General features: G+C 44.0%; 1 protein-coding gene across 3 annotated transcripts in view; it reads left to right on the top strand.

The window, feature by feature from the left end:
- Positions 1-25,584, top strand: part of tbc1d19 (TBC1 domain family, member 19) — a 225,189-nt gene that overhangs the window by 166,268 nt on the left and 33,337 nt on the right. For all 3 annotated transcript variants that reach the window (XM_068009631.1, XM_068009553.1, XM_068009711.1), the window contains one exon: positions 24,427-24,536. In XM_068009631.1, coding sequence (XP_067865732.1) covers positions 24,427-24,536 — 110 coding nt within the window. The remainder of the gene's footprint in view (positions 1-24,426; positions 24,537-25,584) is intronic.

Genomic DNA, 25,584 nt, shown 5'->3' with positions numbered 1-25,584 from the left:
ATTATTTACCAGGACTTCAAAACTATAATGTCTTGCCTCTCAGTCTGCTCTTCTTCCTACCATCTAGTCTTTCAAAACATAAACTTGACATGATCTCACTGCCATTTTCTTGTCTTCTCTTCTAATCTTTTCAAGAGATGTGGGCTGTGGGCAAGGAGAATCCTCACTTCCATGACCCCTTTTGCCATCATCCTTCTCGTGGCCCAGCCACACTTCACTGCTACCATTGTGCTGAAAAATAATTTGGTGCAGATCAGCGCGGCCATGTAAGACCAAGACTAACGTATCAGTCAACCTATTTACGGTGGCAGACATGTTGGCATCCAAAATCTGCATGGTGATATTGAAGCCAAGCATGAACTCTTTTGACTGAAGCTTATGACGGTCCATGTCGTTGACCACTGTATGGAAGAAAACAATCCTTGACTTGTGACATCATCCCTCTCATGTTTGAGATAGACTCTTCTGACCTCTCTGCAATCATGGTGATTCCACTTTGAAGGCCTGTCAGTGCATTGCATTGCATTGTCTGCTGCTCAATGATTCTCCTCTTCATCAGTGGCTCCCGAAGTACAGCATCTGTATCTAGCTAAGCTGAACTTGGAGAGGGCTGCGCTCTACAACATGGATTCTCCACTGTTGTCCCTGTCGCCACTATCTGTTTTTGCTCATTGTGAAGTCTGATTCACGAGTTGAAAATTCGACGATCTGTATTACTGGTCCTACAAAGTGTGAATTTCTGAGCTGGTGCATGGACTGCATAACTCCTCTGACAGTGCACCCTCAGAAAGGCTCAGCTCTGAGGAATTGTCATCAACAACCTCCACTGTCTTCTGCTGCGTGCCTGAAGGCTCTGCTGACGATTAAAGACATTAATTCATCCTGACAAGATAAGAATATATTGCAAGTTACCATTATAAGGATGATCATATTTCACTTGCGGTTGAAATTAAATCCACATGACTGAGTTCTGTATAACATGTGAGTGGCTTTTATTTAATTGTGTCACTGGGTAGCTGGGAGCCTCCCATCTTCAATGGCGAGGGATGCCGAAACTCTACTGATCTCCTGTGCCACCTCCTTTGCATTTGTCCGCTGCGAGATGTTTGGAGGGCCTCCTCCTGTCCTTTCCCTCCCCTAGGTGTTCTGTGGTGTCTTATGAAAGTATAACAGTGTAATGGCATGTATTCATCTGATGGGTGGAGTGCATTTGTTGAGTGTGGATGGACATATGGGGATGTGAAAAGGTGGATGAAAGAAGGATGGGTACACCAATAAGATAAGTGGGTATGGGGAGTGATGTGGAGGAGCAGGCTTGAAAGGTAGAGTAAGGAGGTGAGGTGGTGATACACACGGCAAGATGTAGATGATGATGTCATCTTTCCTGACTTACTAAAGCCGTTAAACCACTTCCTGCACTGCATCCAAGAGTGCCGCAGCACGCTTCTGCTGCTGACCTCATCCGTTTCCTCCAACCACGCCTTCTTGGTGTCAGCTGCAGGCTTCCTCCTCCTGTTGATAGGGAACAATATCTCTCTTTGACACTTTGCAGCCCCCAGCAACACATCCTGGGAGGCATTACTGAAATGAGCCACAGCCTTTGCCATATGTAATTCATTCTACCACTTGCTTATCTTCTCTTCCCAACTCCAAACTCCTTCAACTTGCACATTTCAAGTGTCCCTTTAAAATACTGGAGTTCAGATCGCGTCATGTGGGCCTACATCACGTCTGCTGTCGCTGATTGGATGGAAAACCCGGAAGTAAAATTATAACGAGGTGACTGTGGTAAATAGTCACTAATGCGACTGTATTACACTTACTTTTGGGTTTCCCGCATGCTATTGTCTCCTCCCCACCCCCCCAACTCCCAAAGCATCATAAAATTAAAATCAGGCCCATAGCTTCAGTTTGTTTTGGATCTACAACAGCAATAACATGCACTTCTTCAACATAGAAAGCATTGCAGGATGCTTTGTGGAGGCTTTGGGAGAAGCCAACATTTAGGCAGAGAGAGATTTAAGAATGTTTGGCTTTATGGAGAATCTTAAAGGAGGAGACAGAAGTCGAATGGCATTTGGCAAGGAAATTTGAGAGCATGAGACCTTAGCGACTGGCTGCCAGTTGTTGAGTGAAAAGAGGGGAGAATGCACAAGAGTCCAGGATCAGGAACGGGCAGTTTGAGTGGGAAGGTGGGGGTGGGAGGTTGTAAGCTTAGAGGAAGTTACAGAGACCAGGAAGATTTTTATCACAAGGAGCCAATGCAGATCCACAAAGGCGGGGATGATTGGTGAACAGGACCTGGTACAGAACAGGATACGTGTGCCAGAGTTTTAGGTGAGCTGAAATTTATGGAGGGTGATGAATGGGTGACTGGCCACGAGAGCTACGAAGTGTTCAAATCTGGAGGTGAAAAAGACATGTCTAAGGATTTCAACAATAAATGGACTGAAATGGGGGCTGAAGCTGGTGATGTTAGTGTTGAAATTAGATGGCTTTTGAAATGGAGATGGACATTTGGGATTAAACAGGACTACAAAACTGAGAATATTCTTGTTCAGCTTGAGACGGTTTCTGGGGCATTGATGGAGTTAATGGGAAGGGAACAAGTCTGTGGTGGGAGCCAAAGACAATGGTTTCTGTCTTCCTAAAGTTTAGCAGATAGTCTTGGCGCTTGTCCAAGATCACATGTCAGATTAGCTGTTTGACAGCACAGAAGGAACAAGGGATCAGGAGAGGTGGTGGAGAGGTAGAGCTGGTTTTCACTGTAATAGATTTGGATGCTAACCAAGTATCTGAATGATTAGATTAGATTAGATTAGAGATACAGCACTGAAACAGGCCCTTCGACCCACCGAGTCTATGCCGACCATCAACCACCCATTTATACTAATCCTACACTAATCCCATATTCGTACCACATCCCCACCTATCCCTATACTTCCCTACCACCTACCTATACAAGGGACAATTTATACTGGCCAATTTACTGATCAACCTGCAAGTCTTTGGCCTGTGGGAGGAAACCGGAGCACCCGGAGGAAACCCACGCAGACACAGGGAGAACTTGCAAACTCCACACAGGCAGTACCCAGGATTGAACCCGGGTTGCTGGAGCTGTGAGGCTGCGGTGCTAACCACTGCGCCACTGTGCCGCCCTAACAATGCCCGAACAATGACTGGGGGAAGTATACAGATGAAGTGAGGGGGTTGAGAATGTATCCTTGGAGGACCCCTGAGCAGACTGTGCTGAGTGAGCAGAAAATCATTACCAGAGATGTTCTGATTGCGAACAGGTAGTTAAGAGTAGAAACCTGGTAAGTTACCCTTAGCCAGATTCACAACAGAGAAAAGGCATGGGAGGAGAATAGTGTTGTCGATGTTGCAGGCTCCAGAGAGATCAAGGAGAATGGGGAGAGAAAATGGACCGTGGTCACACTCACAGAAACTGTCATTTATCACTTTGATCAAGGCCATTTTGGAGTTGTGGGCGGGGTGGCAATCTGATAGGGATTCAGACAAAGTTGCAGGAGAGATAGATACAGAATTGGGAGGCACGATGCATTCAAGGAGCTTGGATAGGAAAATAAAGTTGGAAATAGGATGATAATTAACAAGGGGAGAGAGGTCAAGGGTGGGTATTTTGAGGAGGGGTGGATTTGAAAGAGGTTGCAGGTAAAATAATGGACTGTTTTGCAGCTGAGAAATAGATGTGATAAAGTCAGATCTGATATTGAAAGACAAAGCCTGTTGAATACAAGCTTCACTGAAATTTGAACCCTGTAATTTTGAAGGAGTGGAGATGGTGGCCATTCAACATGGATTGTGATGGTTAGGAGAGAGTGAAGGTGTTGCTGGGGTCATTCAATGCAGAAGTGAGGGATTGGTTGAGAAAATCAACAGCTGCAGGGACTAATAGGCTGGACAGTTAAGAGTTAGAAAGTGTAGTTGTAAGCAAAATCACAATTTGCACCTTCCACACAAATGTGCACATAATTATGGAATTTGACCTGAAAATACCAGTTCCGCTCAGACAATAAGGGCCCAGAAATTGCTAGAAAAATAATGGTGAGTTCACAGTGGTCACCATTATTAGAATGTAAAAAAAAAACATAAATTTGAAGAGATATGTCATGTTCCGATTTTCCACAAATTGCTAGAAAACTTGCACTCCTCCACTGTTACTCACCAAAACCGAAAATTTGCCATCTTGCCATGAGCGTCCCCATTGTGTATATGTGACATTTAAGGGGATATTTCAGAATACACAGAATTGATACATTTCAGCGAGAAAGAAAAATTCCAAGGGTGGGACCCACCTTCCGTGATTAGCTAAAACAGTTAAAGATAGTATCAAAATTAAAGAAAAAGCCTATAATTGTGCAAAGATGGAAAGCAGGTCAGAAGATTGGACAGAATATAAAAAACAGAAAAAATTGACTCAAAGATTGATAAGGTAAAATTAGAACATGACAGAAAGCTAGCTAGAAATACAAAGAAAAATAGTAAGAGTTTCTATAGATATTTAAAAAAGAAAAGAGTTAACAAAGTGAGCGTTTGTCCTATAGAAAGTGAGTCTGAGTAATTATTCTGCCAGTTCTGAAGAAGGGTCACTGACCTGAAACGTTAACTCGGCTTCTCTCTCCACAGATGCTGCCAGACCTGCTGAGTTTTTCCAGCACTTTCTGTTTTTATTTCTGGGGAATTAATAATGGATAATAAGGAGATGGCAGATGAATTGAACAGATATTTGGCACCGGTCTTCACTATTGAGGATACAAGTAACATCCCTGTATTAGCTGTAAGTCAGGAAATGGAAGGGAGGGAGGAATTCAAGAAAATTACGATCACCAGGGAAGTTGTACTGAACAAATTGTTGAAGCTGCGGGCTGACAAGTCCCCAGGTCCTGATAGACTTCATCTTCAGGTGTTAAAAGAAATGGTTAGTGAGATAGTTGATGCGTTAGTTTTAATTTTACAAAATTCCCTAGACTCGGGGAAGGTTCTGTTAGATTGGAAAATAGCAAATGTAACTCCTTTATTCAAAAAGGGAGGGAGACAGAAAGCAGGAAACTACAGGCCAGTTAGCTTAACATCTGTCTTAGGGAAAATGTTAGAAGCTATTATGAAAGACACTATAGCAGGGCATTTAGAAAAATTCCCCTCGCGATAAACAATAACATTCTAAGCCTTTTGCAAGTCATGCACTAGGCCACCCAGATCCCTCTGCATCTCAGAGCTCTGCAATTGTGAAAATGACATAAGGAGGCGAGAAAGGGATGTAGATAGGTTAAGTGAGTGGGCAAAGACCTAGCAAATGGAGTTTAATGTGGGAAAGTGGGAAATTGTCCACTTTGGCAGGAAGAATAAAAAAGAAGCATATTATCTAAATGGGGAGAGATTGCAGAGCTCTGAGATGCAGAGGGATCTGGGTGTCCTAGTGCATGACTTGCAAAAGACTAGTATGCAGGTACAGCACGTAATTATAAAAGCGAAGAGAATGTTATCATTTATCGTGAGGGGAAATAAATACAAAAGTAGGGAGGTTATGCTTTAGCTATACAGGGCATTAGTGAGACCACATCTGGAATACTGTGTACAGTACTGGTCTCCTTATTTAAGGAAGAATGTAAATGCGTTGGAGGCAGCACAGAGAAGGTTTACTAGACTAATACCTGGAATGGGTGGGCTGTCTTACGAGGAAAGATTGGATAGGCTCAGCATGTATCTGCTGAAATTTAGAAGAGTAAGAGGCAACTTGATTGAAACATGTAAGATCTTGAGTAGTCTTGATGGGGCAGATGTGGAAAGGATGTTTCCGCTTGTGAGAGAATCTAGAACTAGGGGTCGCCATTTAAAAATAAGGGGTCGCCCTTTTATGACCGAGATGAGGAGAAATCTTTGAGGGAAGTGAGTCTTTGGAATTCTCTTGCTTAAAAGGCGGTGGAAGCAGAGTCTTTGAATATTTTTAAGGCAAAGGTAGACAGATTCTTGATAAGCAAGGGGGTGAAAGGTTATAGGGGATAGGTGGAAATATGGAGTAATCAGTTCAGCCATGAACTTATTGAATGGCGGAGCAGGCTCAAAGGGCCGGGTGGCCTACTCCTGCCCCTAACTCGTATGTGTATCATGAAATAGCTGGATTTACGTCATTAATTGGAATTATTCTTGTTGCAGCCAATAAGGGTACACAAAGAATACTAGAACACCAATGCTGATATGCGATTCGATTGTCAGGAACAGACAGCATTTCTGTGGCCGCAAATGTGAATCCATGATGGTGTGTTGCCTCCCTGGTGCCAGGGTCAAGGATGTCACTGAACAACTGCAGAGCACCCTGAGGGGGGAGGGTGAACAGCCTGCAGTCATGGTCCATATTAGTACTAATGACATAGATAGGAAGAGGGATATGGTACTGCAGAAAGAGTTTAGTGAGCTAGGTATGTAATTAGCAAGCAGCACCTCTAAAGTAGTAATCTCCACATTACTCCCAGTACCACGCGCAAGGGAGTATAGAAATAGGAGGGTAGTGCAGATGAATGCGTGGCTGGAAAGATGGTGCAGGAGGGAGGGCTTTAGATTCTTGGGACACTGGGACCAGTTCCGGAGAAGGTGGGACCTGTACAGGCCGGATGGGTTGCACCTGAACAGAGCTGGGACAAATTTCCTTGCGCGGCAATTTGCAAGTGCTATTGGAGAGGGTTTAAACTAACTTGACGGGGTGTGGAAACCAGGAAGAAATATCAGAGAGGAATACCAAGGTGCACAACATATTGGGAGAGATAGATAGCACTCGAGTAGGAAATAGTAAGTTATTAGGTTGGGTCAGAGTATGGGAGAAAGTAATAAAGTCTAAATCAGGGTTAATGTGCATTAATGTGAATGCATGGAGTGTTGTTTATAAGATTGGTGAGTTACAGGCACAGATTAACATGTGAAAATATGAAGTTGTGGCTATAATAGAGACCTGGCTCAAAGAAGGGTAGGACTGGGTGTTAAATACTCCTGGATATAAGGTAACCGTAGACAACCTTTTTCACTGTCCACTATACCAGCAATTTTGGTGTCATCTGCAAACTTACTAATCATGCCCCTTACATTCACATCCAAGTCATTAATATATATGACAAACAACAGAGAGCCCAGCACCGATCCCTGTGGCACAACACTGGTCACCGGCCTCCAATCTGAAAAACAACCCTCCACTACCACCCTCTGCCTCCTGTCACCAAGCCAATTTTGTATCCAATTTGCTAGCTCACCCTGGATCCCATGTGTTCGAGCCTTCTGGACCAGCCTACCATGCGGGACCTTGTCAAAGGCCTTGCTAAAGTCCATGGAGACAACGTCCATCGCCCTGCCCTCGTCAATCCTCTTGGTCACCTCCTAGAAAAACTGAATCAAATTCGTGAGACATGATTTCCCATGCACAAAGCCATGCTGACTATCCCGAATCAGACCATGCCTTTCCAGATGCATATAAATCCTGTCTCTCAGAATCCCTTCCAATAACTTTCCCACCACTGATGTAAGGCTCACCGGCCTGTCGTTCCCTGGCTTATCCCTGCTGCCCTTCTTAAATAAAGGCACATTAGCTATCCTCCAGTCTTCCAGTATCTCATCCGTGGCTAACGATGATACAAAAATCTCTGCCAGGGCCCTAGCATCCTAGGATACACCTGGTCAGGCCTTGGGGATTTATCCACCTTAATGCGCTTCAAAACCTCCAACACCTCCTCCTTTGCAATGTTGATATGCTCCAGGATGTCGGTGTTCCCTCCCTTGAACTCACTAGCTTCCATGACCTTCTCCATGGTAAATACGGACGAGAAATATTCATTTAATACCTTGCCCATTTCCCGTGTCTCCACACATAGACTGCCACACTGATCCTTAATGGGAACTACTCTCTCCCTAGCTACCCTTTTACTCTTAATATACTTATAGAATCTTTTAGGATTCTCCTTTATCTTATCTGCCAGCGAAATCTCATGGCCCCTTTTCGCCCTCCTAATTTCCTTCTTAAGTGTAGTCCTACATCCCCTATACTCCTCAAGGGACTCGCTCGTTCCCAGGTGCCTGTACCTGACATATGCCTCCTTCTTTGTCCTGACCAGACCCTCAATATCCCTCGTCAACCAGGGTCCCCTAAACTTGCCAGCTTGCCCTTCCATATAACAGGAACATGCCGGCCCTGAACTCTTCCTATCTCACTTTTCAAAGCCTCCCACTTGCCAGATGTCCCTTTACCTGTAAACAGCCTCTCCCGTTCAACTTTTGAGAGTTCCTGTCTGATGCCATCGAAATTAGCCTTCCTCCAATTTAGGACTTCAACCTGAGGACCAGTCCTATCCTTGTCCATAACTATCTTGAAGCTAATAGAGTTATGGTCACTAATCCCAACGTGCTCCCCCACTGACACATCAACCACCTGCCCATCCTCATTTCCTAAGAGGAGGTCGAGTGTAGCCCCTTCTCTAGTAGGGCCATCCACATACTGCTTCAGAAAACTATCCTGGACACACTTAACAAATTCTTCCCCATCTAATCCCTTAGCACTAAGGCAGTCCTAGTCAATATTTGGAAAGTTAAAATCACCTACTATTACAACCCTATAATTCCTACACCTGTCTGTGATTTCCCTAAATATATGCCCCTCCACTTCCCTCTGACTATTGGGGGGCCTGTAGTATAATCCCATCAAAGTGATCACCCCTTTCTTATTTCCTCGCTGGACATTCCCCCTGGGATATCCTCTCTAAGTACTGCCGTGATGTCCTCCCTAATCAATAGTGCAACTCCCCCATCTCTCTTAACTCCACCTCTGTCAAGCCAGAAGCATCGGTACCCCGCAACATTGAGCTGCCAGTCCTGCCCATCCCTCAACCACGTTTCCGTAATAGCTATAATATCACAATCCCATGTACCGATCCATGCTCTGAGTTCATCTGCCTTACCTGTAAGGCTTCTTGCATTAAAGTAAATGCAGTTTAGCCTACCAGACCTTCCATGCTCCCTGTCCTGCCCCTGCCTGGCCTGCCTACTGGACTTGCTTGCCTTAACCTCTACATTTGCCTCAACTATCTCACCTGAGAGACTACTATTTTGGGCCCCAGCCCTCTGCAAGACTAGTTTAAACCCTCCCGAGTAGTGCTAGCAAAGCTCCCCGCAAGGATATTGCTCCCCCTCCAGTTTAGATGCAACCCGTCCTTCTTGTACAGGTCACCTCTGCACCAGAAGAGATCCCAATGATCCAAGTAGCTGAAGCCCTCCTGCCTACACCAGCTCTTTAGCCACGCATTCATTTGCCTAATCCTCCTATTCCTACCTTCACTAGTACGTGGCACAGGGAGTAATCCTGAGATTACAACCTTAGAGGTCCTGCTTTTTAAACTTCTGCCTAACTCCCTATATTCAATTTGCAGGACCTCATCTCTTTTCCTGCCTATGTCGTTAGTACCAATATGGACCAAGACCTCTGGCTGCTCACCCACCCCTTTCAGAATGTCCTGCAGCCGCTCCGAGAGATCCTTGACCCTAGCACCAGGGAGGCAACATACCATCCTGGAGTCTCGTTTGTGGCCACAGAAACGCCTGTGTTGTCTAAGGTTGTCTAAGGTTACAACAGGATATAGATCAACTGGGAAAGTGGGCAAGGGAGTGGCAAATGGAATTTAACACAGACATGTGTGAAGTGATGCATTTTGGGAAGTTAAACCAGGGAGGACATATACAGTGAATGGCAGGGCCCTGGGGAGTGTTGTTGAGCAGAGAGATCTTGGGGTGCAAGTACATAGTTCCCTGAAAGTGGCAACACAGGTAGACAGGGTGGTGAAGAAGGTATATGGCATGCTTGCCTTCATCGGCCGAGGCATTGAGTACAAGAGTTGGGACGTCATGTTACAGTTGTACATAACGTTGGTTAGGCCGCATTTGGAGTACTGTGTGCAGTTCTGGTCGCTGCACTACAGGAAAGATGTGATTAAGCTAGAGAGGGTGCAGAAAAGATTCACAAGGATGTTGCCTGGTTTGGAGGGCTTGAGTTATAAAGAGAGATTAGATAGGCTGGGTCTGTTTTCCCTGGAGCGAAGGAGGCTGAGAGGGGACATGATAGAGGTATATAAAATTATGAGAGGCATAGATAGGGTAGATAGCCAGAGTCTGTTTCCCATGGTAGGGGTGACTAAAACTAGAGGGCATAGATTTAAGGTGAGAGGGAGGAGGTTTAAAGGGGATCAAAGGGGTACATTTTTCACACAAAGAATAGTGGGTATCTGGAATGAGCTGCCTGAGGAGGTGGTGGAGGCAGGAACAGTAGTGACATTTAAGAGGCATCTGGACAGGTACTTGAATGAGCAAGGCATTGAGGGATATGGAATTAATTCAGGCAGGTGGGATTAGTATAGATAGGCATTATGGTCGGCGTGGACGCGGTGGGCCGAAGGGCCTGTTTCTCTGCTGTACGACCCTATGACTCTATATAAGGTGTTCAGGAAAGATAGAAAAGGAAGAAAAGAGGGAGGAGTGGCAGTATTGATTATGGAGAGCATTGCAGTGCTGGAGAGAGACGATATCCCTGAGGGGTCAAGGACGGAATCTATTTGGCTGGAGCGAAGGAACAAAAAAGGTGCTATTACATTGCTCGGTGTTGTCTTCGGCCACCAAATAGTGGAAAGGATGAAGAGGAACAAATTTGCAAGGAAATTACAGAGAAATGCATTATCCAAATATAGGTTGGGATAGTAGTAGTGTAAAGGGCAGAGAGGGGTAAGAGTTCCTAGAGTGTAGTGAGGAAAATTTTCTACAGCAGTATGTTTCCAGTCCAACAGGAGGGGAGGCACTGCTGGACCTGATTCTTGGGAATGAGGTGGGCCAAGTGGATCAAATATCAGTAGGAGAACATTTAGGGGACAGTAATTAGCGGCATAAAAAGTAATCGATCTGAAGGTTGAGGTTAAAAAATCTACTTTACGGCACTCGCCATGAGATAGGTCACTCCAGCAATTTATGGACTAATGTATATCAAAAGACAAATTTAACTCATTCACTCATTGTAAGTTAGTGACCCCGACAATCTACTGTATGTTACATGAATTAAAACAGCATATCCTCCATATAACCATGATTAAGTCCTCAGGGCTGGGACCAATATCTTGGTGGCGAGATTTGCTAGTGCTGTTAAGGCGAGTTTAAACTGGCTTGGCAATGGGATGGGAACCTGAGCATAGATTCAGAAGGAAGAGGTTGAAAGCTGGAAATAGAAGGCAGAAAATTAATAAGCAAGTGTAGAAGGTTGAGGTAACAAAGGCTACAAAATAGACAACAAAGGAGTTGTTCAGTGATTAGTGGTATATACTTCAATGAAAGAGTCTCATGAATAAGGTAGAGCTTAGGGTACAGCTAGACACTTGGAAGTATGATATCATAGCTATTGCTGAAATGTGGCTTAAAGGAGGGCAGGAATGGGATAGAGAGAGTGACATAAAAGCGGGTGGGGGGGTCGCAATATTGATTGATGAAACAATCACAGCTATGAGGAGAGTAATATGCTAAAAGGAGCATCAAGTGAGGCCATATGGGTTGAACTGCGGAACAAAAAAGGGGAATAACACTGCTGGGGATATACTATAGACCCTCAAATAGTCAGAGGGAGATAGAAAAGCAAATATGCAGGGCAAATTGCTGCGAAATGCAGAAACAAAAGGGCAGTAAGAGTAGGGGATTTCACCTACCCTAACATTAATTGTGAGAAAAGGTACAGAGGACACAGAATTCTTGAAATGCATTCAGGAGAACTTTTTTTAACCAGTACATGGCAAACTCAACAAGAGAAAGGGCAGTTCTGGACTTAGTTTTAAAGAATTAATTTTGGCAAATGGAAAGGGTATCAGTGGGAGACCATTTTAGTGGTAGTAATCATAATTCAATTAGGTTTAGAGTAGTTATAGAAAAGGATAAAGAGAGACCAAGAGTAAAAGTTTAAAAATAGAGAAATGCCAATATTACTAAGCTGAGATGTGATTTGGCATAAGTGGACTGGAACAGCTAAAGAAGGTGCAGAACAAATATGTTCCCACAAAGGAAAAGGGTGGGACTCTCAAATCTTCCCCACTGAATGTCAAAGAGCATACAGAATAGGATAATGCAAAGAAAAACTTACGTCAGATGCCAAGAGCTCAATACTGCAGAAAACCTAGAGGAGTATAGAAAGTGCAGGGGTGAAATTAAAAAGGAAATTAGGAAAATAAAAAGAGGTTATGAAAAATATTGGAAAATAAAATCAAGAAAAACCCAAAGATGTTTTATAAATACATCAAGAGCAGGAGGATAACTAAGGAAAGAGTAGGGAAAATTAGAGTCCGAAAAAGGTGTGGAGCTGGAAGATATGGGCAGGACTCTTAATACTTTGTGTCTGTTTTCAAAAAAGAGAGGGATGAAGCAGACGTTGTAGTTGAGGAGGAATAAGAAATATTGGATGAATAAACATGGGAAGAGAGGAAATACTAATGTATTTAGCACCCTTGAAAGTGGATAAATCATCAGACCTGGCTTTAAGGTAAGCAATGGGAAAAAAAATAGCGGAAGCTATCGGCATGGTGCCGGTGGACTATTAACATTGTACCATGGTTTAAAAAAGGAGGAAGTGTTAGACTGAGTAATTACAGGCCAGTCAGCCTAACCTCAGTAGTGAACAAATTATTGGAAAAACATCTGAGAGATAGTATGATCGCCATTTTGAAAGGCAAGGATTAATCGAGGACAGTCATCATGGATTTGTTAAGGGAAGGTTGTGTCCGACTAACTTGATAGAAGGTTTTGAGGAGGTAACCAGGAGGATCGATGGGGGTAGCACATTTGATGTAATCTGCATGGATTTTAGCAAGGCTTTTGACAAGGTCCCACATGGCAGACTGGTCAGAAAATTAAAAGCTCATGGGACTCAAGAGCAAGTGGCAAGTTGGATCCAACATTGGCTCAGTGGCAGGAAGCAAAGGGTTGTGGTCAACCGGTGTTTGTGTGACTGGAAGGCTGTATCCAGTGGGGTTGCGCAGGGCTCAGTACCGGGTCCCTTGCTGTATATGGTATATATCAATGATTTAGACTTAAATGTAGGAGATGTGATATGAAAATTGGCTTTGTGGTTGATAATGAAGAAGAAAGCTGTAGACAGCAGGAAGATATCAGTAGACTGGTCAGGTGGGCAGGAAATTGGCAAATGGAATTCAATCCAGAGAAGTGTGAGGTAATGCTTTTGGGGAAGACAAACAATGCAAAGGAATACACAATAAATGTTAGGATTCTGAGAACTGTAACATAGAAACATAGAAAATAGGAGCAGGAGTAGGCTATTCGGCCCTTCGGGCCTGCTCCGCCATTCAAAGAAAATCATGGCTGATTGTCTAATTCAGTACCCTGTTCCCGCTTTTTCCCCTTATCCCTTGATTCCTTTGGCATTAAGAAATATATCTATCTCCTTCATGAATATATTTAATGATTTGGCCTTCACTGCTTTCTGCGGTGGAGAATTCCACAGGTTCACCACGCTCTGAGAGAAGAAATTTCTCCTCATCTCGGTTCTAAATGGCATAACCCGTATCCTGAGACTGTGACCCCTGGTTCTGGACTCCCCAGCCATCGGGAACATCTTCCCTGCATCTAGCCTGTCTAGTCCTGTTAGAATTTTATAGGTTTCGATGAAATCCCCTCTCATTCTTCAAAACTCTAGTGAATATAGGCCTAGTCGACACAATCACTCCTCATATGTCAATCCTGTCATCCCAGGAATCAGCCTAGTAAATCTTCTTTGCACTCCCTCCATGGCAAGAACATCCTCCCTCAGATAAGGAGACCAAAACTGCATATAATACTCTAGACATGGTCTCACCAAGGCCCTGTATAACTGCAGTAAGACATCCTTGCTCCTGTACTCAAATCCTGTTGCAATGAAGGCCAACATACCGTTCGCCTTCCTAATTGCTTGCTGCACCTGAATGCTTGCTTTCAGCGACTGGTGTACAAAGACACCTAGGTCTGGTTGCACCTCCCCCTTTCCCAATCTATCACCATTCAGATAATCTTCCTTTCTGTTTTTACAACCAAAGTGTATAACCTCACATTTGTCCACGCTATACTGCATCTGTCATGCAATTATCCACTCACCCAACCTGTCCAAATCACATCGGAGCCTCTTTGCATCCTCCTCACAGCTCACTTTCCACCCCCCCCCCCTCCAGCTTTTTGTCATCTGCAAACTTGGACATGTTACATTTAGTTCCCTCACCCAAGTCATTAGTATAATATATATTGTGAATATGTATTGTGTACTATCTGTAGAAAAACAGAGGGACCTTGAGGTGCTTGTGCACAGATTCCTGAAGGTATCAAGGCAGGTAGATAAGGTGGTCAAGAAGATATATAGAATGCTTCCCTTTATTGGCTGAGGCCGAGAGTATAAGAGCAGGGAAATTATGCTAGAACTGTATAAAACACTCCACAGACTACAGCTGGCATACTGCATACAGTTCTGATCACTGAATTACAGGAAGGATGTGATCGCACTAGAGAGGGGACAGAGAAGATTTATGATAATGCTGCCAGGGTTGGATAATTTTAGCTATGAGGAAAGATTGGATTGGCTGGGGTTGCTTTCTTTAGAACAGAGGAGGCAGAGGAGATATTTAATTGTGGTGTATAAAATTATGAAGATCCTAGATAGAATGAATAGGAAGGACCTATTTCTGTTAGTAGAGAGGTCAATAACCAGGGGGCATAGATTTAAAGTAATTGGTCGAAGGATTTGAGGGAAGTTGAGGAGTAATTTTTTTTCACCCAGAGGGTGGTGGCGGTCTGGAACTCACTACCTGAAAGAGTGGTAGAGGCAGAAACCCTCATCACATTTCAAAAACACTTCGATATGCACTTGAGGTGCCGTAGCCTACAGGGCCACGGACCAAAAACTGGAAAGTGGGATTAGGCTAGATAGTTCTTTATCAGCTGGAGGGACACGATGGGCCAAATGGCTTCCTTCTGTGCAGTAAATATTTCTATGTTCCTATGTAGGTGATCTGTTTAGTATTGTTATTTTTATTTGGGTATTGGTGGAGAGTATATATGAAATTACTGTGACCATAAATTGCTGCACATAGTTCCTTGAATAAATGGAATGCTGGGTTTCCAGGAAGTTGACAACAATATATTAAAATATTTTTATATTTAGATGATGCTCAGTCGGCGTCTTTCTTAATTTCCAGCATAAAATGTAATAGTCATTTCCAATAGCCTTATTACAAATTGTATGTTTTGCACTTAGAGTCATAGAGTCGTACAGCATAGAAACAGGCCCTTCGGCCCACCGCGTCCATTCCGACCAAAATGCCTATCTATACTAATTCCACCTGCCTGCATTAATTCCATATCCCTCTATGCCTTGCTCATTCAAGTACCTGTCCAGATGCCTCTTAAATGTCACTACTGTTCCTGCCTCCACCACCTCCTCAGGCAGCTCATTCCAGATACCCACTATTCTTTGTGTGAAAAATGTACCCCTTTGATCCCCTTTAAACCTCCTCCCTCTCACCTTAAATCTATGCCCTCTAGTTTTAGTCACCCCTACCAAGGGAAACAGACTCTGGCTATCTACCCTATCTGTGCCTCTCATTATTTGATATACCTCTATCATGTCTCCTCTCAGCCTCCTTCGCTCCAGGGAAAACAGACCCAGCCTATCTAATCTCTCTTTATAACTCAAGCCCTCCAAACTTGATCCAGTTGTAAAAATATTAATATCATGGGTCGTTCCTCTGGAAAAATGACAACATTTGAAAAGGATTTTTAGTGTGACTGCTTCTAGTGTTGAAGAAAAATGATGAAAAAATAGCAAAGGTTGACAGCTGATATAAGGAAACATTATCTTTTCTCGAACTTCCATTTTAGTTAGTTACCCTCATGGCAAAAAAAACAGGACTGGATGTGATGGAGGATTTTGGAAACGACTGCAGTCCATATGGGTAGAACTTAAAAACTAAAAGGGGGCAATCACTTGGCTGGGAGTGTACTACATGCCTCCAAATAGTTAGGGAGAGATAGAGGAGCAGATATGTAGGCAATATATTAAAATATATATGCAGCAGCTTTTTCGGGAGCAGAGAGTGCGAGCGAGTGAGCAGCTGGGAAGGTCAGTTTAAAGTAAACTTAATTTCTTTTTGTTTTCGGCGGAGACCCGGGGCTGCTGGGTAAGTAAAACCCTATATATTTGGGCCGTTTAAAATAACTTGCCTTTCATTGCAGTAGCTTTTTCGGGAGCAGAGAGTGCGAGCGAGTGAGCAGCTGGGATGGTCAGTTTAAAGTAGACTTAATTTCTTTTTGTTTTCGGCGGAGACCAGGGGGCTGTTGGGTAAGTAAAACCCTATATATTTGGGCCGTTTAAAATAACTTGCCTTTCATTGCAGCAGCTTTTTCGGGAGCAGAGAGTGCGAGCGAGTGAGCAGCTGGGAAGGTCAGTTTAAAGTAAACTTAATTTCTTTTTGTTTTCGGCGGACACCAGGGGGCTGCTGGGTAAGTAAAACCCTATATATTTGGGCCGTTTCTGAACCCGAGACACTACACCTGTAGTGTCTCCCACCCGCCCTCCTCCTCTAACCAAATAAAAAGGACTCGGTGGTGTGTAGATAAGGTAAGGCTTCTTCTATTTCTCTTTTTTTTTATCGTGTGATTGGTTAAAAACTTTTCGTTCCTTTTTCATTTAACTAAGTTTAAGCTTAAGATTTAAAATGGCAGGAGATCTCAGACCCGTGACATGCTCCTCTTGCTCAATGTGGGAGCTCAGGGACATGGCTGATGTCCCTGACTCCTTCACGTGCAGGAAGTGTGTCCAGCTGCAGCTCTTGTTAGACCGCATGACGGCTCTGGAGCTGCGGATGGACTCACTTTGGAGCATCCGCGATACTGAGGAGGTAGTGGATAGCACGTTTAGCGAATTGGTCACACCGCAGATTAGGATTGCTGAGGGAGAAAGGGAATGGGTGACCAAAAGGCAGAGAAAGAGCAGGAAGGCAGCGCAGGTGTCCCCTGCGGTCATCTCCCTCCACAACAGGTATACCGTTTTGGATACTGTTGAGGGAGATGGCTCCCAGGGGAAGGCAGCAGTAGCCAGGTTCATGGCACCGTGGCTGGCTCTGCTGTTCAGAAGGGCGGGAAAAAGAGTGGAAGGGCTATAGTCATAGGGGATTCGATTGTAAGGGGAGTAGATAGGCGGTTCTGTGGTCGAAAACGAGATTCCCGAATGGTATGTTGCCTCCCAGGTGCACGGGTCAGGGATGTCTCAGATCGGCTGCAGAACATTCTGAAGGGGGAGGGTGAACAGCCAGTTGTCGTTGTGCACATAGGCACCAATGATATAGGTAAAAAACGGGATGAGGTCCTACAAGCAGAATTTAGGGAGTTAGGAGCCAAGTTAAAAAGTAGGACCTCAGAGGTAGTAATCTCAGGATTGCTACCAGTGCCACGTGATAGTCAGAGTAGAAGTGAAAGAATAGTTAGGATGAATGCGTGGCTTGAGAGATGGTGCAGGAGGGAGGGGTTCAGATTTTTGGGACATTGGGACCGGTTCTGGGGGAGGTGGGACTATTACAAATTGGACGGTCTACACCTAGGCCGGACTGGAACCAATGTCCTTGGGGGTGCTTTTGCTAACGCTGTTGGGGAGGGTTTAAACTAATGTGGCAGGGGGATGGGAACCAAATGAGGTCAGTGGAGAGTAAGGAGGTAGTAACTAAAGCCTGTGAGGAACTAGATAATGAAGTCAGCGTGACTAAGGGAAAGAATAGGCAGGGAGCAGATGATGAAAGCAAAGGGACTGGTGGTCTGAGGTGTATTTGATTTAATGCAAGAAGTGTAGTAGGTAAGGCAGATGAACTTAGGGCTTGGATTAGTACCTGGGAGTATGATGTTATTGCTATTACTGAGACCTGGTTAAGGGAAGGGCATGATTGGCAACTAAATATCCCAGGATACCGATGCTTCAGGCGGGATAGAGAGGGAGGTAAAAGGGGTGGAGGAGTTGCATTACTGATCAAAGAGGATATCACAGCTGTGCTGAAGGAAGGCACTATGGAGGACTCGAGCTGTGAGGCAATCTGGGCAGAACTCAGAAATAGGAAGGGTGCGGTAGCAATATTGGGGCTGTACTACAGGCCTCCCTACAGCGAGCACGAGATAGAGGTACAAATATGTAAACAGATTATGGAAAGATGTAGGAGCAACAGGGTGGTGGTGATAGGAGATTTTAATTTTCCCAACATTGACTGGGATTCACTTAGTGTTAGAGGTCTAGATGGAGCAGAATTTGTAAGGAGCATCCAGGAGGGTTTTCTCGAGCAGTATGTAAATAGTCCAACCCGGGAAGGGGCCATACTGGACCTGGTGTTGGGGAATGAGCCGGGCCAGGTGGTTGACGTTTCAGTAGGGGACTACTTTGGGAATAGTGATCACAATTCCGTAAGTTTTAGAATACTCATGGACAAAGACGAGAGTGGTCCAAAAGGAAGAGTGCTAAATTGGGGGAAGGCCAACTATACCAAAATACGGCAGGAGCTGGGGAATGTAGATTGGGAGCAGCTGTTTGAAGGTAAATCCACTTTTGATATGTGGGAGGCTTTTAAAGAGAGGTTGATTAGCGTGCAGGAGAGACATGTTCCTGTGAAAATGAGGGGTAGAAATGGCAAGATTAGGGAACCATGGATGACAGGTGAAATTGTGAGACTAGCTAAGAGGAAAAAGGAAGCATGCATAAGGTCTAGGCGGCTGAAGAAAGACGAAGCTTTGAAAGAATATCGGGAATGTAGGACCAATCTGAAACGAGGAATTAAGAGGGCTAAAAGGGGTCATTAAATATCTTTAGCAAACAGGGTTAAGGAAAATCCCAAAGCCTTTTATTCATATATAAGGAGCAAGAGGGTAACTAGAGAAAGGATTGGCCCACTCAAGGACAAAGCAGGAAAGTTATGCATGGAGTCAGAGAAAATGGGTGAGATTCTAAACGAGTACTTTGCATCGGTATTCACCGAGGAGAGGGACATGACGGATGTTGAGGTTAGGGACAGATGTTTGATTACTCTAGGTCAAGTCGGCATAAGGAGGGAGGAGGTGTTGGGTATTCTAAAAGGCATTAAGGTGGACAAGTCCCCAGGTCCGGATGGGATCTATCCCAGGTTACTGTGGGAAGCGAGAGAGGAAATAGCTGGGACCTTAACAGATATCTTTGCAACATCCTTAAACATGGGTCAGTCAGGTCCCGGAGGACTGGAGAATTGCTCATGTTGTCCCCTTGTTTAAGAAGGGTAGCAGGGATAATCCAGGTAATTATAGACCGGTGAGCCTGACATCAGTGGTAGGGAAGCTGCTGGAGAAGATACTGAGGGATAGGATCTATTCCCATTTGGAAGAAAATGGGCTTATCAATGATAGGCAACATGGTTTTGTGCAGGGAAGGTCATGTCTTACCAACTTAATAGAATTCTTTGAGGAAGTGACAAAGTTGATTGATGAGGGAAGGGCTGTAGATGTCGTATACATGGACTTCAGTAAGGCGTTTGATAAGGTTCCCCATGGTAGGCTGATGGAGAAAGTGAAGGCGCATGGGGTCCAAGGTGTACTAGCTAGATGGATAAAGAACTGGCTGGGCAACAGGAGACAGAGAGTAGCAGTGGAAGGGAGTTTCTCAAAATGGAGACGTGTGACCAGTGGTGATCCACAGGGATCCGTGCTGGGACCACTGTTGTTTGTGATATACATAAATGATTTGGAGGAAAGTATAGGTGGTCTGATTAGTAAGTTTGCAGACGACACTAAGATTGGTGGAGTAGCAGATAGTGAAGGGGACTGTCAGAGAATACAGCAGAATATAGATAGACTGGAGAGTTGGGCAGAGAAATGGCAGATGGAGTTCAATCAGGGCAAATGCGAGGTGATGCATTTTGGAAGATCCAATTCAAGAGTGAACTATACAGTAAATGGAAAAGTCCTGGGGAAAATTGATGGACAGAGAGATTTGGGTGTTCAGGTCCATTGTTCCCTGAAGGTGGCAACGCAGGTCAATAGAGTGGTCAAGAAGGCATACGGCATGCTTTCCTTCATCGGACGGGATATTGAGTACAAGAGTTGGCAGGTCATGTTACAGTTGTATAGGACTTTGGTTCGGCCACATTTGGAATACTGCGTGCAGTTCTGGTCGCCACATTACCAAAAGGATGTGGATGCTTTGGAGAGGGTGCAGAGGAGGTTCACCAGGATGTTGCCTGGTATGGTGGGCGCTAGCTATGAAGAGAGGTTGAGTAGATTAGGATTATTTTCATTAGAAAGACGGAGGTTGAGGGGGGACCTAATTGAGGTGTACAAAATCATGAGAGGTATAGACAGGGTGGATAGCAAGAAGCTTTTTCCCAGAGTGGGGGATTCAATTACAAGGGGACACGAGTTCAAAGTGAAAGGGGAAAAGTTTAGGGGGGATATGCATAGAAAGTTCTTTACGCAGAGGGTGGTGGGTGCCTGGAACGCATTGCCAGTGGAGGTGGTAGACGCGGGCCGATAGCGTCTTTTAACATGTATCTAGACAGATACATGAATGGGCAGGAAGTAAAGAGATACAGACCCTTAGAAAATAGGCGACAGGTTTAGATAGAAGATTTGGATCGGCATAGACTTGGAGGGCCGAAGGGCCTGTTCCTGTGCTGTATTTTTCTATGTTCTTTTTTCTTTGTTCTTTGTTCAAATCTCAGAGAGGTGTAAAAATAATAGGGTAATAATATTCGGGGATTTCAACTTCCCCAGTATTAACTGGGATAGTCTTAGTGCAAAAGGCTTAAAGGGGTGGAATTCTTAAAGTGCATAGAGGAGAGCTTTTTGAACCAGCACGTAGAAAGTCCTACAAGAGAAGGGGCGGTACTGGACCTAATCCTAGGGAATGAAGCCGGACAAGTGGTAGAAGTATCAGTGGGGGAGCATTTCGGGGATAGTGACCATAACTCTGTAAGATTTAAGGTAGCTATGGAAAAGGACGAAGATGGACCGGAAATAAAGGTACTGAATTGGGGGAAGGCCGATTTCAAGAAGATAAAACAGGATCTGGCCAAAGTGGCCTGGGAGCAGCTACTTGTAGGAAAGTCGACATCAGACCAGTGGGAGTCATTCAAAAAAGAAATACTGAGAGTTCAGGGCCAACATGTTCCCATAAAGGGTCGGACCAACAAGTCAAGGGAACCCTGGATGTAAGGGATATAGAGGATTGGATAAGGAAAAAAAAGGAGGCTTCTGCCAGATTCAGAGCGCTGAAAACAGCGGAGGCCCGAGAGGAGTATAGAAAGTGAAGGGGGGTAGTTAAAAAAGTAATTCGGAGAGCGAAGAGGGGGCGTGAAAAAACCTTGGCGGGCAAGATAAAGTAAAATCCGAAACCGTTTTATAAGTATATTAAGGGCAAGAGGATAACCAGGGAAAGAGTAGGGCCCATTAGGGAGCAAAGTGGCAATCTGTGTGTGGAGCCAGAGGACGTAGGTGAGGTTTTAAATGATTAATTTTCACCTGTGTTCACTATGGAGAAGGAGGATGTAGCTGTAGAGATCAGGGAGGGGGATTGTGACAAATTAGCATTGAAAGGGCGAAGGTATTAGCAGTTTTAGCGGCCTAAAAGCGGATAAATCCCCAGGCCCGGATGAGATGTATTCCAGGCTGTTATGTGAGGCAAGGGAGAAGATAGCAGGGGTTCTGACACAAATTTTCAAATCCTCCCTGGCCACAGGAGATGTGCCAGAGGACTGGAGGGCAGTGAATGTGGCAGCATTATTCAAGAAGTGTAGCAGGGTTAAACCAGGTAATTACAGGCTGGTGAGTCTAACATCAGTGGTAGGGAAACTATTGGAAAAAATTCTGAGGGACAGGATTAATCTCCACTTGGAGAGACAGGGATTAATCAGGGATAGTCAGCATGGCTTTGTCAGGGGGAGATTGTGTCTAACAAACTTGATTGAATTTTTCGAAGCGGTGACTAGATGTGTAGATGCTGGTAAAGCAGTTGATGTAGTCTACGTGGACTTCATTAAGGCTTTTGATCATGTCCCGCATGGGAGATTGGTTAAGAAGGTATGAGCTCATGGGACCCAGGGCAATTTGGCAGATTGGATCTAAAATTAGCTCAGTGGCAGGAGGCAGAGGGTGATGATTGAGGGTTGTTTTTGTGATTGGAAGCCTGTGACCAGTGGTGTACCACAGGGATCGGTGCTGGGACCCTTGCTGTTTGTAGTGTACATTAATGATTTAGATGTGAATATAAGAGGTATGATCAGTAAGTTCGCAGATGACACGAAAATTGGTGGTGTTGTAAATAGTGAGGAGGAAAGCCTTAGATGACAGGGCGATATAGATGGGCTGATAAGATGGGCGGAGCAGTGGCAAATAGAATTTAATCCTGACAAGTGTGAGTTGATGCATTTTGGGAGGACTAACAAGGCAAGGGAATATACAACGGGTGTTAGGACCCTAGGAAGTACAGAGGGTCAGATGGGACCTTGGTGTACTTGTCCATAGATCACTGAGGCAGCAGCATAGGTAGATAAGGTGGTTAGGAAGGCATATGGGATACTTGCCTTAATTAGCTGAGGCATAGAATATAAGAGCAGGGAGGTTATGATGGAGCTGCGTAAAACGCTAGTTAGGCCATAGCTGAAGTACTGTGTACAGTTCTGGTCGCCACACTATAGGAAGGATGTGATTGCACTGGAGAGGGTGCAGAGGAGATTCACTAGGATGTTGCCTGGGCTGGAGCATTTCAGCTATGAAGAGAGACTGGATAGGCTAGGGTTGTTTTCCTTAGCAGAGGTGTCAATAGCCAAGGGGCATAGATTGAAGGTAAGGAGCAGGAGGTTTAGAAGGGATTTGAGGAAAACGGTTTTCTGCCAGAGGGTGGTTGGAATCTGGAACATACTGCCTGAGGGGGTCGTAGAGGCAGGAACCCTCAGAGCATTTAAGAAGTACCTAGATGAGCACTTGAAACACCATAGCATACAAGGCAACGGGCCAAGTGCTGGAATATGGGATTAGAATAGATAGGTGCTTGATGGTCGGCACGGACACGAAGGCCCTGTTTCTGTGCTGTATAACTCTATGACTCTTGGATTTGACATTAGTGGCTTTTCATCACAGTACTCGAAACTTTAACAACATTGAAAACATTCAAGGATAGAGTTTCTGCTAGGTTGTGCTGATATTTCCAGCATGATTCGCCCAAAAATGGCCAAACCTGCGCAATAGATTGCAGAATTTCAAGCGCAAGTTACGTTCAGCTCAGGTTGGGTTTCCGTGATCTTTTGCATTGGTTTAAAAAGCTTTGCACTGGAAGCCGGCCCTGCACTCAAAACCATGTGGTGTCCCAGATCAAATTAATGAGCATGGCAAGTTTCTGCTAATTGCACTTATCTGTGGGTCTTTGAGGAGACCCTTAAAATTAAGTTTTTTTCAGGCACAAGGACACTAAAAGGCACCTTCTAAAAGCTTTCAAATATTAAAATATATTTAATTTACTAATGAAACTAATAAATAGTTCTGTATAGTTTTTTAAAAACATTTTCAATTATTTAAAATCTGGTTATGCACAAGTGGTGAACTAGACACTCTTGTTATAAATGCTTAGTTTTTACAAGATGCACTGTTGCAACGTACCAAGGCTCCTTAGACAGCACCTTCCAAATCTGCGACCTCTAACACCTAGAAGGACAAGGGCAGCAAATGCATGGGAACACCACCATCTGCAAGTTCCCTTCCAAGTCACACACCATCCAGATTTGGAACTGTATCGCTGTTCCTTCATTGTCACTGGGTCAAAATCCTGGAACTCCCTTCCTAACAGCACTGTTGGTGTACCTACACCTCAAGAACTGCGGTGGTTCAAGAAGGCAGCTCACCATCACCTTCTCAAGGGCAATTAGGGATGGGCAATAAATGCTGGCCTAGCCAGCAACGCCCATATCACATAATAAATATTTTTAAAAAATTTGATAAACTGATATTAGTAAAACTGCACTAGGTTAGCACTCTTAAATAAATCGAGGATCAAGGAATTAAAATAAATACATTCCACAACATTGCTGAATTGAGCTGGTTCACCAACAATTTTACGTTTGCAATTATGCAACTTAGTTTGAGTGGATACTTGAAGCATAACTTCATTTTGGAAACCTGTTGCAATTTTGAGCACCATTTGCACCTGGATTGCCAATTGCGCTGCTTTTTGCTTCTTATTACGATGCTTCCTATACTAGATTGGGGATTAAGTTAGAGATTGTTGTGAGAACACTGGCCCTGGTCACTACAAGATCCAAGGCCTAATTTATGCTGTGCAATCTTGGATTTTACTTTGTATTGTTTCCTCCTAACTTGCAGTTGCTCCACTCTGTTTTCTCTACCATGAACCATCCAAACTATACCAAGTTTTCCGAGAAATGTATGTGCGATACTTCTTCAGGCTTCATTGCATCTCATCCCATTCTTCGGTAAGTTCTGTGAACGCTTGAAAATTCAGCAAGAAACAATTAGTCATTTACTTAAAGGGTTCAGCATTCTTTCTGGAGAACATGACTTCTACCAGTCGAGCTAGATTACATAAAAATATATTTGGTCTCATTCAAATATAAAGCAACCTAACAGAAGGGAACCAAATTAATGTATTGTTTATTTGTTACCTTCTTGTATGTCTTTTTAATAATAGCAGTGTCCACTGTTTATACTCTTAGCTCTCCATCTTTAGCCAGGCATTACATGAAGCGAGCAATAAAATCTACAAGTGCCAAAACTGTGTGGTGATTATCTGGCCTGATGACTGATAGTATCTATCTTGGAATTTGAAACATCCAGCTCAACTGAATAAAAATGACATAACTGACCACCAGTTTCATTCCTCGTCTGAATATTAAACTACCAATCTTCACAATATTGAGATTATCGAAACAAACAAAATTACTAAAGCCAAGACTCAAGTGACCTGAGGAATGAAATCAGAACGTCTCCTGATTACCACATTATTTTTTGATGCTTCGGCAATTAAATTGATCCATTCAGTTTTGTTAATCTAAATGTATCATAATTTAAGCTACAATTCTGTTTGGGTAGTTGAAATCAGCATCTAAACTTCATGTAAGCGTACAAATATGTTATAATTCGGTTAACATAGGAATTGCTGGACAAAGCAAGACCAGCATCCATCTACAAAAGCAAAATACTGCAGATGCTGAAAATCTGAAATAAAAACAGAAAATGCTAGAAATACACAGCAGGTCTGGCAGCATCTGTGAAGAGAAAAACAGAGTTAACGTTTCAGGTCGATGACCTTTCATCACAACTGGCAAAGGGTAGAAATGTAATAGGTTTTGAGCAAGTGAAAGGGTGGGGGGTGGGGGTAAGAAGTAAAGGCCTGCTCAGGTATGCAATTGCAACCTGACCCGAGCCCGACAGAACCACATCCAACTCAAACCCGGCCCGGCCTGAGTCCTTTGATTTATTTCCCACGCTCGACCCGACTACCGGAATGAAGTTGATTATATC

This window comes from Heterodontus francisci, chromosome 1, assembly GCF_036365525.1.
Source record: "Heterodontus francisci isolate sHetFra1 chromosome 1, sHetFra1.hap1, whole genome shotgun sequence".
Classification (NCBI taxonomy): Eukaryota; Metazoa; Chordata; class Chondrichthyes; order Heterodontiformes; family Heterodontidae; genus Heterodontus; species Heterodontus francisci.
The sequence above is the reverse complement of the archived record's forward strand: the minus strand, read 5'-3'. Positions and strand labels throughout refer to the sequence as shown.